The 18,030-nt window shown below is 46.0% G+C and overlaps 1 protein-coding gene across 3 annotated transcripts in view; it reads right to left on the bottom strand.

Annotated features, from left to right (window-relative positions):
* Positions 1–18,030, bottom strand: part of ZMYND12 (zinc finger MYND-type containing 12) — an 88,205-nt gene that overhangs the window by 43,828 nt on the left and 26,347 nt on the right. For all 3 annotated transcript variants that reach the window (XM_088453967.1, XM_088453970.1, XM_088453969.1), the window contains exons 5-6: positions 15,964–16,086; positions 971–1,079 (exon numbers count right to left, since the gene is read on the bottom strand). In XM_088453967.1, coding sequence (XP_088310093.1) covers positions 971–1,079; positions 15,964–16,086 — 232 coding nt within the window. The remainder of the gene's footprint in view (positions 1–970; positions 1,080–15,963; positions 16,087–18,030) is intronic.

Raw genomic sequence — 18,030 nt, forward strand, 5'->3', positions numbered from 1 at the left:
GCGCTGTTTGTTTCTGTGTAGTGCGGACTGCACTCACTGCGGACAGCACTACGCTAACCAACGGCGGGCCACAGGGAACAGCTCCATGGGCCACGGGTTGAAGACCCCTGCTTTAGAATGTTTGATACATTTCCCTTTAATCTGTATAGTGGTAAATGTAGTTCATCCTTAGTTAGAATACTAATATGTAGTGGTGTGCAATGGTTACTGCGACACAATGCTTCTTAACAATTTTGTTATGTACTGTAAGCACAGATGACAATTACATAATTAATAAGTTGTTTTTGTTCTCTTACAATTAATTTACCTACAGTACACTATCAGCTTTCACAATTTAGCCATTTCAATTTTTCATGAGCAATTACCTTGTTATTTTGTCTTTTCTACCCAGCCTAATCTTTTACATATTATTATATTCCTTATTTAAATAACTACCTATCTTGTGCTCTACTGATTTGGTGCGATAGGACAGTTGTTTAGCTTGCTGCAGTGTGCTATCCGGCTGTTGTGGACCACTGGCAGGATAGGGGTGACTGAGGCAGCCAAGGACTTGGACAGTATGGAAAACTACTCTGTCTTTTCCCTGGTTACCAGATTTACTGTTCAGAGTTACAATGTCAGTCTGGCTGCCATTGGAGGTTCCACAGCAAAATTCTCCAGATAACAAGCATTGCAACCTGTTTTGTACTTACCCTAATTAGTTTATATGTGCTATGACAACCAGTTTAAAAGTTTATAAGTTCAGTTGTCTACACCTGTGGTACTGAATAAATAAGTTTAATTCTCCACTTAACTGTTTGGGCTAAGATTCTTACCCTTGCATTATTTTATTATATTACTGTATTGATCTACCCCCTTGTGGGGTATTGCCGTAGCTGACTCCCAATATGCATTTGCCTGATGCTGTTAGAGGAAAACTGCTATGTGTGTGATTACTTCAGAAGACAAGACAAGTCATTTAGATGCTTACCCAAACTTTCATGACCAGCATCATCAAACCAAGCTGGTTCACTTCTGATTGAAGCTAGAATCTGACTATCCACCAGTCGGGTGAAGTGAGAGTGCCATATATCCGTGACCTACAAGACAACAACAATACCACAATTAATATTATTCAGTATTCATAAAGCACTAATGCTGGGCATACACGGCCAGATAAAATGTCTGTCAGACCGACAGACATTTTATCTGGCTGGCTGCCAGCCGCAGATGTCGCCGGCATACACTGAGATTTCTCTCACAGTTTATAGCCCGACATCCGCGCTCCGCCCCCGGGGGAGGAGACATTTCCCTGTTCCTTCCGTAGGAAGGAACACAGGAAATGTCTGTCTGTCGGCCGCGCTGGGCATACACTGCCCGATGTGGCCGACAGTTTAACGGGAAATATCGCATCGGACGGGCATGCTGGACAATCCGGCATGCCCGACCGAGCAATATTTAACCCTCGGTCCCCGATATCAGGCGGATCGCCCCGATAATTGTAGCGTGTATGGCCAGCATAAGATATTATGCACAGTTGTATGAAAAATAAACAGTATAAACAGATTGAATGAACGGGTAAAATAGGGGATGTTTATGAGAGACTGACCTTTAAAGAGGACCTGTCGCCTACACAGTGTGAAGGAATCCAGTTTGCAGGATAAACCAAGAAAGCCTATATATATGCTAGGAACCAGTGACATCCTTGTAGGCACTGCCTGACTGATATTACTGAGACCCATCTTCTATTCATGACGTAGCAGTTTCAAGTAAATTAGTGTTACACATTCTTGTACATCGGGTAATGTGAATGCACAATTGAGTGTTCCCATGCGTCGTATACGACATCCTCTGGTCGGCCGTGCTGCACGGTCAATAAGAAGATATCGTGAACGATGTGGTGCACAGTGTAGTGTAGTGTGTACGGCCAACCAGACGACCGGTCGATATGTTGTTGACTTCTGAAGACGTCACCTCTTGCCACTCCCAGTGATCTTAAAGATGGTTGTTCTAGTATGTACAGGAACAAAGATAAATCTTATACAATCAAACGACATGTTAAATCACTCCTTTGCTTGAAGGATTGTACAATGTGTACGCTCAATATCGTTCTGGGCTCAAGGGAAATTGAGTAAACCATTGTGCCAACTGCCCGTCGTTCTGATGTGTACCCGGCCTCAAGATTTTGGCTGGTTCCCCCATATATATATACAAACGGTCGGCGGCCCTCCGGTCTCAATAAATTAAGTTACTTCACACTGATGCTGTAATGCAACATTTCAGTGCTTTATTGCACTCTTGTCAAGCAAAATGCTGTGCTAAATGGACGTTGAATGAGCCATGACATCACATGTAGGAAACAAGGTGGAAGTCAATGACAGACTTCTGGGCAGAAGCTCATTCTGACCTGGCCGGGCGCCGGGTGGCCGCTCGTCACAGTCTCAGTCACGTGACCGGCCAATTGCTGCGCTACCCGATCAGAGCTCAGCTGTGATCGCGGCAGCAGGGGGGTGGTTAGGCAGAGGTAGGCGGGCGGGGGCGGCAGAGAGCCTTGGAATGCCCCTAGGCATTTCAGTCGCCCATGGCATTTGCTTATAATGCCTATGCCTAGGGCCGGCTCTGCCCGGCCTAATGCTAAGCATACATTTTACAATTATCTGTCAGTCATCAGTCCAATCTGGTTGGTTGGAATGACAATCTGGTAGTGTATGGGAGCAAATAACATTTGACCATTTGCTCACAAACCCTGGAAAAGAGACAAAAATAGCCGTTCAGACAAATTGGTTAAATCAAACTCATTTAACAAATTTGAACAATTGTTTCTTCTTCAGGGTCCTTAGGGATCCACAGAGATACCATGAGGTAATGTGGCTGGAGAGATCCAGGCATCAAACAGTTAAAGCTTTCAGTTCCCAGGATGCCTCGGGTCCTCCTCCATATATACCCCACCCCCAGCCACAGGCCTTCAGTTGTTCATTTGGTGCAGTAGGATTCAGACGCACTTTTGTAACAGGGGACTGCTCAGGCAGTCCTAAGCTTTTATTTTCTTTTATTTAATTTTTTATGCTTTTGGGTTGGCAATACTAAGTGTCTGAATTAAGACGCATGTACTGCGACTCCGTCTACCTCCGCTGAACCATAATACCAGTAATAGAGTTGGTGATTGCGGCGGGTCTCCGCTGAGCCTTGCTAGCAGCGATGCTGTGACCCAGACTGCAACCGGATGCACGGAGATGTCAGGTAAGGTAATTCACGTGCGGCAGTCCTTGCTTCCGGCGTAGGAGACACACCAGAAGCCGCTGCAGTCAGGGTACGGAGCGTCCGCGTCCTCACTAAGACTACCAGGGCTTTACCGTCTGACGCCGGACATCGGCAGCAGACGCTTCTGCTGCCACGAGGCCAGTGTACATGGCCTTTGATGCAGTTTAGGGGAGGTAGGCAAGTCCTCCCCCGAACCAGATGCAGTCCCTTCAAAGGTTTTTGCGCATCTGGTTCGCTCCTCCTACCTGCCTCGTGTATATGAGACGCTCACAATCCACTATCGGTGCGCTGCTGTAGCTGTTGGTCTCAGGAGGTTTTGGGTCAGTCTCCCTGTATATCTCTCCCATCAGGTATATAGTGTTCTGTATCCTACCAAGCATCGTGTTTTGAGTAGTTAATTTAGAGCCTATTGCAACTAAATGGCATATGCAATGTATGTGACTGTTAGCTGCTGTGTTGATACTGCCTTTTATTTCTGACTGTCAGTTATAGCTATCATTGTTTTTCTCCTCATCCCTCTGTTGCAGGTGTTTGTGTCTTTTTTCTTATACTTCAAATGTTATTGTTATTTGTGAAGGTTGTCACATTACATTGCATTGTTACTTTTATAATTGATATGTCAAAAAGTAAAGGCAATTAGGAGGGGGAGGGCCCTGTGCTGGTTTCATGTAAAGCCTGTTTAGAGGGTTTGACCTCGCAGGATTTGATAAAGGATGGTTTGTGTACTGTCTGTTATAAAGAACCACCTCACCAGTCCAGTATACCAGTCCCTGTACAGGAGCCATCTTGGGTGTCCTCCTCGTCTCAAGTAATGAAGCAGTTTGTGGATCGTATGGCTACTCCCACAATGCATCCTTGTATGGGGTACCCACAGCATGCTATGTTTGCACCTCCTATACATCCATTCTGGACGGATGCCTATACCCACTCAATCAGGGTATGGCTCAGTCAGCTGTTGCAAGCAGACCGGTAGTTACTAAGGCACCTAAATGCAAGTTATCTTTTTATCAGCCTGCTCAGCATATGGATTCAGACGCATCATCAGAAGAATTAGATGATGCGCAGGGTTCTTCTCCAGGGTCTAGCTCAGGAGCGGAGGACCATCCATCCTCAGAGGATGTTCCTTCTTTGGTGAGGGCGGTTAAATCAATCCTAGATATTCAGGATGATGAACCAGCCCCTAGTAAGAAGGCTCTCTTGTTTAAACACAAGCAGGTGGTCAAAACAGAGTTTCTTAAATCTGAGCAGCTCACTGAACTTATGGAAGAGGCATGGGGTAACCCGGATAAACGGTTGTATGTACATAAAAGATTAACATTGCTGTATCCTTTCCCATCTTCTTAATGTACTAAGTGGAAAGTACCTCCTACGGTGGATGCTCACGTGACGCACTTAGGGCCTGATTCAGAGCCGGACGCAATTAGTGCTTGCTCGTCCAGAAAATAGGGGTGGCTATTCAAATCAACCATTCGCACTTTGCGGTCTATTCACGCCTCTAGGTCTGAACGAGCGAACAAAACATGCGGTAGTTTTTTTGAAAACTACGCCCCCTGGCTGCTCGCATCCTACATCATGTCCACTATTTATTAGATTAATCGAGTACATCGACCAGCGTATGAACTGCTCGCTATTCTTGTGGTTGGTTTCTCGTACCGCAATCTTGCGAGCAGTTCTGACTATAAAATAACCGAGTGACATGGTCAATGACGCTGCTGTATTAATTATGCACACCTTTAAAACGCCCGTTTTGACCTTTAAGCACGCCTGCGTTCGGATCTCCACTCCCCGTTTTCAAGCACCTTCCCCTGTTACCACCCACATATGCCTCCTCCTGTCACTCAAATTATCAGGCATTCGCTATTTAGCGAACAAACGATTTTCGGCCACACTGACTGGTTCGCGCATGCGTATTACGATCCGTACGCATGCGCAGTTGTGCATACATCGCTCGGAACGAACGAGCGGCCGCTTACGAGCGGCTCTGAATCAGGCCCTTAGTCATAAATGCTACGTGGCCTATTCCGTCAGCATCTTCTCTTAAGGATTCTACAGATAGGAAAATTAAAACGTGTCTTAAGGTAATATTTTCATCGGGAGCTGTTACTTGTCCAGCTATGGCTTGAGCCTCGGTAGCCAAAGCTGCAGAAGAATGGATGGGGAATTGGAAGACTCTCTACAAGACGCTACCAGAGAACAGATGTATATTTCCCACATAGGGGAAGTGGTCTCCTGTTTGGGAGGAACAGTAGAGATGCTGGAATTTTAGCTTCTAGAGCAGCAGCAGCGTCAGCAGTGGCGTGCAGGGTCCTTTGGTTAGGATGCTGGAAAGCTGATACAGCATCAAAGAAGGCTCTGGAATCCTTACCTTTTTATGGAAAAATACTTTTTGGAGCAGAGTTAGATAAGATAATAGCTACTCTGGCAGCTTCAAAATCTGCAGGTCTGCCATCTTCAGCTACACTGAAGTCTAGGCAGTTTTCTTTTCGTTCTTTTCGTCCTCAGGGACGGGCAAAAGAACAGTCTTCCTCCAGACCGTCTAGTTTTTGCAGGACAACCAGGCAACAAACTAAGAGGTCTCCAGGCCAGCCAGACGTCCATCTTCTAAGCCCGTTGACAAACACTTGGCCTGATGGAGCAGGCCTCCTCCTGGGGGATCCCAGGGTGGGGGGCCGACTTCTTCAGTTTGTGGATTACTGGCCTTAAACAACAACAAATGCCTGGGTCCAAGAAGTGGTCTCTCAGGGGTATGCTCTCACTTTCCGGAGGCATCTTCCCCAGGAGTTATTTTGCACAATTCCTCCATCAGGTGCAGTCAAACTGGCCCTTCAGGAGGCCATTCACTCCCTGCTGCAGGTAGGGGTCATAATACTGGTTCCTGTGTTACAACACGGAAGGCGTTATTATTCCAATCTGTTTTTGGTTCAGAAATCGAATGGGTCTCGTCGCCCTATTCTAAATTTAAAAACTCTCAACAGGTTTATCCGTGTACCCAAGTTCGTATGGAAACTCTTCGGTCAATTATTTTGGCAATGGAACCAGGGGATTTTATGGTTTCCCTGGACATTCAGGATGCGTATCTGCATGTTCCTATTACACCATCCCACCAACAATTTCTATGGTTTGCTGTCCTACAGCAACATTACCAATTCCAGGCACTGTCCTTTGGCCTATCAACAGCCCCTAGGGTATATACCAAGATAATGGTAGTCATGACGGCCTATCTTAGGCGTCAGGGAGTCAGAATAATACCATATCTGGATGACCTTCTGATATTGGCACAAACTCCAGTTGTTTTACAACACCATCTTCAGCTGACCATAACCTGCTTACAAAAGCACGGCTGGATCATCAATTGCAAGAAGTCCTCTCTTTCTCCAACACAGTAGATGGTACATTTGGGAGCACTCCTGGACTCTCAGGCACAAAGGATCTTTCTACCAAAGGAATAGATTGCAGCCCTTTCATTGAGAGTACGTAAACTGCTACGCAAGCGAAGGGTATCCATTCCATCAGCGATGAAGGTCCTGGGATCAATGGTATCCACCTTCGACATGGTGGGATATGCTCAGTTTCATTCCAGGTCTCTGCAAAAATGGATTCTCTCCAGGTGGAACGGACAGTATCATCTGATAAAGTACCAGAGGATCCTTCTCACTCCAGAGGTTCATCTATCCCTCCTGTGGTGGCTAAGAAAGGATCATCTGGACAAAGGGTGCCCATTCTGGATTCCGAATTGGCCGCTTCTCACCACGGACGCCAGTCTTCGTGGATGGGGGGCAGTGACAGTTCATCACACCTTTCAGGGAAGATGGAGAAGCCAGGGAAGTCATCTGCCAATAAATATTCTGGAACTGAGAGCAGTATACAAAGCACTTATCATGGCACAGGACCTGCTCCACGGCAGACCGGTACAGATCCAGTCCGACAACGCGACTACAGTGTCCTATCTCAATCATCAGGGAGGAACACGAAGTCATGCAGCCAAGAATGAAGTGACAAAGGTTCTGATGTGGGCATAACGTCATCTTCCGGCCATCTCGGCAATATTCATACCGGGAGTTCTCAATTGGGAAGCAGACTTCCTAAGTCGTAGGGCTTACACTCCGGGAAGTGGTCTCTACACCCTTGAGTGTTTCAGCTCTTGGTGAACAAATGGGGTCTACCAGACGTAGATCTCATGGCATCACGTCCAACCACAATGTCCCCAGGTATGGGTCCAGGTCCAGAGACCCATCAGCAGTCTTTGTGAACGCACTGGCAGTAAAATGGGACTTCAAGCTGATGTATGTTTCCTCCAATTTCCCTCCTCCCAAGAGTTCTGAGGAATTTCAAGCAGGAAAGCGGAACAGTACTACTAGTGGCGCCGGTTTGGCCAAGACGTCATTGGTTCACCGACATACAGAATCTATCCATAGACAGTCCGTATTCTCTTCCTCTATGTCAGGATCTGTTAACACAGGGTCCCTTCCGGCATCCGGACTTACCGCATCTGGCTTTGACCCTAAGGTTTTTAGGGTTTCCTGGGTACTGGCTTTTCTCTAGGTTGGTTTAGACCTTGGTCTCCACCTAGCCACTTTGAGAGTGTAGGTTTCTGCATTGACAGTCTGGTTCCAGAGAAAGATTGCTTCATTACCAGATGGTAGAATTTTTTTTCAGGGAGTTCTGCGAGTTCAGGCTCCTTTGTCCCACCGGTAGGACCGTGAGATCTGTCTTTGGTTCTTAAGGGGCTACAAGCTCTCCCATATGAACCTTTGGACTCCTCGCTATCTATTCTGCATGCAGAGGGCCTAATTCAGAGCCGCTCGCAAGCAGCTCGATGTTTGGCCACTGCGCATGCGCCGCGTCCGGCGTGCGCAAGCCCCGCCGAGCGACTGAACTTCAGTCACTACGGGTCTCGCTACAAGATGGGGCGGCTGTCGATGGTGAGTGACAGCTCACCCTATTTTGTAGGTGGGTAGGGGGAGTGGCTACAGAAACGCAGGCGTTCCCTTAGGAACACCGGCGTTTGTGGGAGGACCTACTGACATTAGAGCAGGGAGTCCACTCTGGCTTGCGGCAGCCGAGATCCTACCCCAGGGTCTCGTCGCAAGCACGATGGTCGCGATAATCGCTACAGTCTCCAGCCCGCTTGCACAGCTTTGCGAGCGGCCTGGACACAAAAAAAAATGGCCACAGACCCCGCGAGCTGCCTGCGGCAGCGAGCGGTTCTGAATCAGGGCCAGAGTCTCTTATTTGGCAGTGCTCTCTTGTCGCTCCCCATTTTTTATTTTTCACCAAGATAGAGCTGTTCTTCGTCCAAGGGAGGGTTACCTTCCTAAGATAGTGTCGCGTTTTCATGTAAATTAAGAAATTGTAGTTTCAGCTTTTCAGGCTCCAGACCTCTCTGTAGGTGAAGCCTCCCTGGATGTAGTTCGTGCTCTCCGTATATATGAGAAGTGTACAAACTCTGTTAGAAAATCAGATGCTCTTTTTGTATGGTTTTCACAAACGAGGATGGCCAGCTAATAAGCAGACCCTAGCTTGATGGTTACGTATGACTATCTCTCAGGTTTATACTCAGGCTGATCTCCCTGTCCCAAACACGGTGACAGCGCATTCTCCTCGGTCTGTAGGGCCATTGTTGGCTTTTGGTCGTGATGCCTCTGCTGAACAATTGTGCAAGGCAGCCACGTGGTCTTCGGTCCACACTTTTCTTAGGTTCTATGCCTTTGATATTTTTGCCTCTCAGGATGCTTCCTTTGGGTGACGCGTTCTCCTTTCTGCTCAGGAGCATCCCCCTTCCTTAGGGGAACTGCCTTAGGATATCACCATGGGATCCCTGTAGATCCTTATGGACCTAATCTTGTGTGAGAGTGTTTCTGGTGTACGATTGTTCTTTTTTCTCCTCTTTCCTTCTCCTGCCTTGTGGCTTGTTTACAAAACTGTAGACCTGTGGCTGGGGGTGGGGTATATATGGAGGACCCGAGGCATCCTGGGAGCTGAAAGCTTTAACTGTTTGGTGCCTGGATCTCTCCAACCACATTACCCCATGATATCCTTGTGGACCTCAAAGAAAAGGAGTTATCAAGGTAAGTCTACCATAACTCTAATGTTTTGTCTGTTTTCCAGTGTTTGGGACCATATGGTCAGGCTGTAATAGCTGGCTGGAAGTGCCCTGTATCAGAAGTGCACAAATCAAAAGTGCAATTTAAGATTAATACTGGCGTTAGACCGGCGTTATTAATTATATCTACTGCTGCTTCTGCTGGCGAATTGACGCATCCTTTTTATTCTTGTCATCTGCAGGTAACGGACTACAAGTCTCAGACTTTCGATATACTGAATATATATTGGCCAGCCTGAGAACTTAGGTAACGGACTCCAAGTCTCAGACTTTTGCAATACTGAATATATATTGGCCAGCCTGAGAACTTAGACTTTTGCTGATAAGCAATGTTATTTAGCATATCACTGCATAGTATATTAGTTTGATGGGTTTTTTTTGTTTGTTTCTTTGTTAGCTCATTGAGCCTGATATTAGCCTAGTGGTATGTGCTGTTTGTTTGTTTTTACTCAAATTATTGCTAGCCATAATAGTGGGAGGGTGCTGGGCTTATTAGCAATCAGTAACTTCACATGGCAGGTCTCCTATGTATGGGTCATTAGTAGGCTGGAATAGCCTGGCTGGAAGGGCCTGTATCAGAAGTGCACAAATCAAAAGTACAATTTAAGATTAATACTGGCGTTAGACCGGCGTTGAACCGCAGGGAAACAACCTATCTACACTTCTAACAACCGAATCTAGATTCGAAGGAAATAACATCAACAAAGGTGAATCCACATTCACACTGCTACATGAGCCTGCTGACTGCATAGCCTGGACTGTCATCACTGGACTCTGTTTGGTTACTACAAAAACTTTGTGCATCACTTTCTACTGTTTGTGCTGCCTCTGTGCTTAACAGATAATCTTAATGAACACTGTTAATGTCAGCTTACCTCTCTAATAATGTATTTTTACCTTGGCTCTTTTGCCTAGTCTTACATCACCTAGCTACTTCCACTGTCAACTCTAATATTCAATTTCTGCTCCCATCATATCTCCACTTTTTCTAAACTCTATAATATATTTTTGTTGTGCATACACTGTACCTAATCCTTACCATGACCATGTTGTCTTCAACTTCTCCCTTCACTCAGTTTCTAACTGATCTTTTGTTCTACCCTCTGATTCCACCTCTATCCTTTTCCCCTGGTCTCCTCAACCTCCTCCTATCTCCCCTTCTCTCTCTGCCTTCATCCCCCTCTTCCGCCATTACTCCATTTTCTTTATCTTATACCCCCCAAGGATCCTACTACCCCACTGCTAATCTCTCCTCCCTCACTTCTCTCCCTGTCACTTTACCCCACCTCCATCCACATCTCCTTAATTTCCCTCCCTGCCCACCTCCTACAGGTTCCCCCCTAGTACAGGAGCCCAAATGATCCCTACACTCTATTCACCTCGGTCTCCCAAAGTAATCTCCTCTCCATGGTATAGCAACCCTGACAATCTCATTCACATTTCTCCTATCAACTCTGTCAATCTATCCTGTGCCCTCTGGATTCCATATCAGCTGTAACAAACTGGCCCCCACCCATGACCTTTTCATCTCCAACTCCCTGAATCTCCTTGCCATTACTGAAACCTGGATTTTACCCTCTGACACCACTTCTCCTGCAGCTCTCTCCTATGGGGGCCTTACCTTCTCCAACACCCCCAGGCCTGGGGGTTGTCATGAGGGTGGTGTTGGGGTCCTTCCATCCCCTGGTTACTCATACCAACTTATACCCTCAGAACAATCCCTTACATTCTACACATTTGTAGTTCATGCTATACGTCTCTTCGAACCAGTACACCTCAGAGTAGCTGTCATCTACCGTCCCCCCGGCCCTCCCTCCATGTTCCTTGACAACTTCGCTTCCTGGCTGACTCACTTTCTCTACTCAGACCTTCCCTCTATTATCCTAGATGGCTTAAATATTCCAATTGATATCCCCACAGAATCCACTGCCTCCAAACTACTCACCCTCACTTCCTCATTTGGCCTCTCCCAATGGACGTCCTCACCCTCCCATGCAAGTGGGCATTTGCATGATCTTGTATTCACTCACCGTTGTGAAATTTCTGTCTACTCCAATTCCCCATTCCCCCTCTCTGACCATCACCTTCTCTCTTTTAACCTATCCCTCTCTCCTTCCCCTCCTCTACCTCAGAGAGCCACCACCACTAAGCGGGACATTGAAGTTATCGACACTGCTTTCTTTTCTTCCCTACTTGACTCACTTCTCTCCCCTATCCTCTTTCTCCTGCGCTGAACAAGCTGCTTCCCTATACAATGCCTCCCTTACTTCTGCTCTTCACTCTGTTGCTCCGGCGATCACTATTCACCCTCGCAAATCCACACCTCAACCCTGGCATTCCAAATGCACAAGATACCTGCAAAAATGTTCACAAACCGCTGAGCGACAGTGGAGAAGAACACCCTCTCAGGCAGATTTTCTCCATTTCAATTTCATGCTGTCATCCTACAGTGCTGCCCTTTCCCTCTCTAAACAGTCATATTTCAAGAATCTCATCTCCTCCCAGTCCTCAAATCCCCAGCGTCTCTTTTCCACTTTCAACTCCCTCCTCCCCTCCCCTCCTTGCTCTCTGCCACTGACTTTGCTACCTATTTTACATCTAAAATTGATCCCATACATCAGGACATTATTTCCAACCAGTCCCCCAGCTCTCCACCTCCTCCTTTCCTGGATCTCCCCTCCCCATCCATTTTAAGGGTTCTGACATCCTTCTCCCATGTGACTAGAGAGGAAGTTAAGGCCCTTATCCAGACCTTCCCCTTTCCACCTCTCCCCTATCCCCTTCCGCCTCCTCCGCTACCTCTCTTCTTCTGCCTGCTCCCATCTTGCCCACTTCCTTAATCTCTCCCTCTCTTCTGGCACTCCTTTTGCATTCAAACATGCCCTTGTCTCCCCATTCTTAAAAAACCTAACTTTGATCCTAACATTCTCTCTAACTACTGACCTATCTCTCTCATCTCTTTTGCCTCCAAACTCCTTGAATGTATTGTTTACAACCTCCTCACCACATTTTCTTTCCTTCCACTCCCTTCTTGACCCTTTTCAGTCTGGCTTCCGTTCTCTCCACTCCACTGAAACTGCCCTCACAAAAGTCAGCAATGACCTCCTTGCTGCCAAATCCAAGGGCCACTACTCCCTGCTCATTCTCCTTGACCTCTCTGTTGCTTTTGACACTGTGGACCACCCTCTACTGCTGCATATCCTTCACTCCCTTGGTGTACGTGACACTGCTCTCTCCTGGCTGTCCTCTTACCTCTCTGACCGCTCCTTCTCTGTTTCCTCTCACGACAACTCCTCCCCACCACAGCCTTTTACAGTAGGTGTTCCTAAAGGTTCTGTTCTTGGACCTCTCCTATTCTTTCTCTATATGTCCTCTCTAGGTAAACTCATCCGCTCTTTTGACCTCCATTATCATCTCTATGCTGATGATACTCAGATCTACCTTTCCTCACCTGATCTTTCCCCCTCTCTTCTGACTCATATCTCTAACTGTCTCTCTGCTATCTCTTTCTGGATGTCCCAGCGATTTCTCAAACTTAATATGTCTAAGACTGAGCTGATCGTCTTCCCACCCTCCCACATAACATCATGTCCCACTATTTCTTTATCAATAGATGGCATAACTATCTCATCTAATACCAAAGTGCGTTATCTTGGAGTCATCCTGGACTCTTCCCTCTCTTTCAAACCACATATTCAGAACCTCTCGCAGTCCTGTCGTTTCCATCTCAAAAATATTTCCAAGATCAGACCCTTTCTCATCCAGGATGCCACCAAAACCCTCATACATCCACTGGTCATCTCCAGATTGGACTACTGTAACCTCCTCCTATCTGGCCTCCCCAAATCCCATCTCTCTCCTCTCCAGTCTGTGCTCAGTGCTGCTTCTCGGCTCATCTTCCTCTCCAAACACTCTACATCTGCCTCCCCTCTCTTACAAGCCTTCCACTGGCTCCCCTTCCCTTTCAGAACCCAATTCAAGGTTCTCACACTCACTTACAAAGCCCTCACCCATTCCTCTCCCATTTACATCTCTGATCTCCTCTCCCTTTACTCTTCTGTCCGCCCTCGTCGTTGACTTAATACACGCTGCCTTTCATGCCAATTGATTACTTCCTCCCACTCCCGCCTCCAAGATTTTCCCCACGCTGCTCCCCACCTTTGGAACTCCCTCCCTCTCCCCATCAGACTCTGCACCTCTCTACAATCTTTCAAACAAGCTCTTAAGCCCCACTACTTCATTAAAGCCTTCCAGCTCTCATCCTAACTTACTGCTACATCTTCCTTCCTCCCCGCCTACCCCATCTGTGTCACTCCTGTTCGTCTGCCCCTCCCTTAAGGAATGTAAGCTCTTTAGAGCAGGGCCCTCTACCCTCTTGTGCTTCTCCCTACTGTAATTTAATTTATCTCTTACTCCCCACTAGGATAACCAACACTCGGCTGCTTATGTGGGCGTAAAGGTCGCTAATATAGCAATGTTTATTATACATGTCCATGTCCTGCTTTGTATTGTATTGTAAGTCACTGGTTACTTATTTGTTCATGTACTTTGTGAGGCGCTGCGGAACACTTGTGGCGCCATATAAATAAATAATAATAATATGGTCAAATGTTACTTGCTCCCATACATTACCAGTTTTGCATTCCAAATGGCCAGATTGGACAGATGTCTGACATATAATTGCATAGTGTATGCTAAGCATTAGCGGTCACTAATTGCTAGTGAATTTATAGGCTAAAGTCTTATACATAACAGGGCAAACCAGAAATAGCTTACTCAACTGTGTAAGAAAAGGTACACTTTAAAACTATTTTGCAAACATGAAAGCTGAGTTTAAATAATAGGTAACTGAATACTATATTATACATTTTTTGTTTATGTGAACTGTATATGGGGTGATGTAATCACTACTGTAAATAATTATATTAGACAACAGACCACAGAACTATAAGGTGACTTCTGATAACCATAATAATGTAAGAAGGCGAGTGCATAATTCCTTATAATATTTCATTTTCTTTTAGTTTAAGAATTCCACCCTGACCTAGAGTTAAAATGACAGTGCATGAAACACAAACTCATGATGACACACCAACACAGTCCTCTCTGCTGGACTGACTGAAGTTGCCTGGCCCCTGAGCTGCAGCCACACCATTACGGGGGTATGCAGTCTACGGTAACTTCTGGTAACATGATTTCTACTTCTAACTATGGGTGTTGAATCCAAGCCCATGAAGGTGGTATGGCCATAAACATAGAGTGCAGGGTTAGTAATTCAACAAATCCCATACAGCAGAAGCAGCTTAGTTAAGTATTTTTATTGTACAAATTACATCAGAAGATGGCAATTATTATTTACAGAAATGTCAATGCAGGAAAAAGAAAATGCAGGTGCACACTCTGGGCCTGATTCAGAGCCGGATGCTCTTTCAGAGCGCTCGCTCTGAATCAGTGCCCTCCCTCTCTTTTTTTAGAGCGGCCTCCTGGCCGCTCGCATAGCTGTGGGTGACCACCCACAGCTATAGCGAGTGGCCAAAAAGATGGTCGCGATGGTCAAGACCATCGCGACCATCGGGCTTGCGACGAGACCCTTGTGGTAGGGTCTCGTGGCCGCAAGCCCTGGAGTGCTTTTGGCTCTATCAGAGCCGAGAGCACTCCCACTGACATCACTTGTGATGTCAGTGAGGCCGGCCCCAGACGGTAGGCGTTCCCATGGGAGGGGACCAAAGGGGACGTGCTGTCACTCACCATCGACAGCATGCCCCCTTTGTAGCGAGACCCATAGCGACAGCTTGCTCGTCGCTATCTGGGTCTCGCGCATGCGCACGACGGAGCCGGCTCCCTCGTGCGCTTGGCCAACATCGACCCGCTTGCAAGCGCTCAGCTGAATTAGGCCCTATGAGCACTAAGAATAATGATAGTCAAAATAATTTTGATAATCTCTACAATTAACATGGAGTATAAGTGAGGTTCTTAGTACACGTTTGGCTAACCCACCATGTCATGGTAAACCCCATCACATGGGTCCCTAATATCACTAATACTAACAGATTATGTAAATGTAGACAGCAATGTAGGAACCAGGGCTGATTAAAAATACCTAAGGGCAGATGGGAGGGGTGCTAATACCAAGCAGAAGCAGTGTACAAATATAGAGGAAAGGTGGAGGGGGCTTGGACTGCACACCCTAATATTAAATACAATTGCAGAGGTGCTACCATGCTGAGACTTGTAGTGCAGGCAAAAAGAAAATTCAGGTGCTCACTATAAGCACTAAGAATAATGATAGTCAAAATTATTTTGATAAAGTCAACAATTAACATGGAGTATAAGTGCACTTGGTCCATTGAAATGTTTCATATTGGTATTTGCAAATATATTACTGAATTGTAACTGCAGCTCTGAATTCTGTGGCACTGTGTTGTGACATCACTTCCTGTTTTATATTGGTATAATATGTGTTGTGACATCACTTCCTGTTTTATATTGGTATAATATATGTGTTGTGACATCACTTCCTGTTTTATAAAGCATTTGCTGTCTACATGACAGCAACAATTTGAAACAAAAAAATTAAGTTATTATTTTACAGCTATAATTCAAACAACAGGATAACATACCTCAGAATATAAAGAGTCGGCAATAACCATTTTATTCTGCCGAAAGAAAATATTCGCCATATGGAAAAATCCTCCAGAAGTACTAATATCGTTTGGTCCTGATATAGTACTTGCATAGTAAACCTAAGACATATATTGAAAAAAAATTAAAAGGAAAAAGTTAAAGGGAACTTTAAATTGGTAAGGTGATCTAAATAGCATGTGACATATTAACAAATGTTGTGATAATTGAATGATATGAATATCATACATGTCTACTCTCCCGGGACGGACGGAAGGCTCCCGAAAATCGGGTGGCGCTCCCGGCAGCCCGGAAAAGTAGGCAAATCACCTGGCCGGTCTCCACCCCTTGCATCCCTAAACATACACAGCCCCTGCAGCAGGGGTCGGGGGGTTTGGGGTGTGAGGACGTGATTTGTGCTAAATCGCGTCATCATGGCCCCCCCTGCTTCACAATGCCGTTAATATCGGCACTGTGAAGAGGGGGCGGGGCCACAATGACGCAATCAAGCAGTCATACCCTGCTCCGCCCCCATTACATCATCTCCCACCACACCTCCTATTGCCGAGTCACGCCCCACGCCATAGAAACCTGGCTGCCTCCTCCCAGAAGGAGGGAGCTGAATGTCGGCAAGTATGATGAGTACTGAATATGGCTTAATTTGGAAACTGTATTTGTTGTGAATAGATCTTGTTATGTATAAAAAAAGATTGCTATTAAGCCTTATGCAGGGTAAACGCTGGGACGATGTCGTGCATATCGTGCAGTGTGTTTGTACGATATGCGTGCTCCCGCAGTCACATGTAATGTTGTCAGATTTTATTCACTGCACATCATAATTGACAATATCGCATGCGGCCCCATTCATGTTAATGAAGGACGGAACGAGTGTTCGTTCCATCGATCATTACATTGTTCTGATGTCCCGGTATACATAGTCCAGTGTGTAACCACCTTTAGAGATACTATGTTCAAAGCGTTTTTTTCACCTTCAGATTATTTTAATTTATTGGCTTGTAAATGCTCTTGTGCAACTTTTATGATACATATTACATTTACTTTTTAGCTTCATTGCACTCTTATTGCCTTGGGATAGATTTGTTGTACTGTACACTCCGAATTGGATAATACCGCAAGGTTTGACAAATTTTTCTAAAATCTAGGAGCCAGGATGTAAGTGTAGGAGCCAGACCACCGTCCCCCCCCAAAAAAATTGACAGGAGTGAGTGAGGAGCACAGCTCTATGTGTTATGCAACTGTTATACACACTATACTAGTCCACAAAATGGTCACAGTTGAATGGATATAGTAACGTGGAGGCTCCCTAACTGCTTTGCACAGCTCCCCTGCTCAGCCCCCCACGCTCCAGTTATAACAGACCACATTTCATATAGAATAATGGTGCCAGAAAGTACAACAGAATCCCCCTCCCCTCGTGGTTACACCACTATCCCTCTGAATCCGCTCCGCAGTCCATCGCCACGCACAGACCCTATTACCGGGGAGCTCTATGCAGCCAGAGATAGGAGACAGTAGACAGCCGAGACGTACAGGAGGATCAGCATAGACTGAGACAGACAGCAGGGATCAGAGCAGGTCAGGAGGAGTCAGCGCAAGATGGGACGGAAAGGAGGAGTCAGCACAGGCCAAGACGGACACAGGCACAGCAGTCACCGCAGATGACACTCAGCACATGCACTCCTGTGCATGAAATGAACGCCGCAATACTATAGGCACGAATCTCCGTGGGGGATGATGAGGATCTGCTTCCTCCCTCACTGCAAAATCTGGTAGACAGGCAGTTTTGGGTTCATAAATAGAATTGAACAAGGCCATTAGAATGATATAAATAAAAATAAGTCAGAATACTTACACAAATAACTGGACATTTTTAATATGTCTGAGAATAGTAATAAGGCTAAATTCTTTATTGCTTTTTTCTGTTACATGTCGCAGTCATTGAAATAAACAAATCATGAGTTGATTTAATATCAGCATTGTGTAATAGACTGTTAGACAGTTAGACTGCAGCTGCTGCTACCATAATGACAAGGGAAAAAGTACAG

Source organism: Taudactylus pleione, unplaced genomic scaffold (assembly GCF_031769625.1).
Source record: "Taudactylus pleione unplaced genomic scaffold, aTauple2 ptg000604l, whole genome shotgun sequence".
NCBI lineage: Eukaryota > Metazoa > Chordata > Amphibia > Anura > Myobatrachidae > Taudactylus > Taudactylus pleione.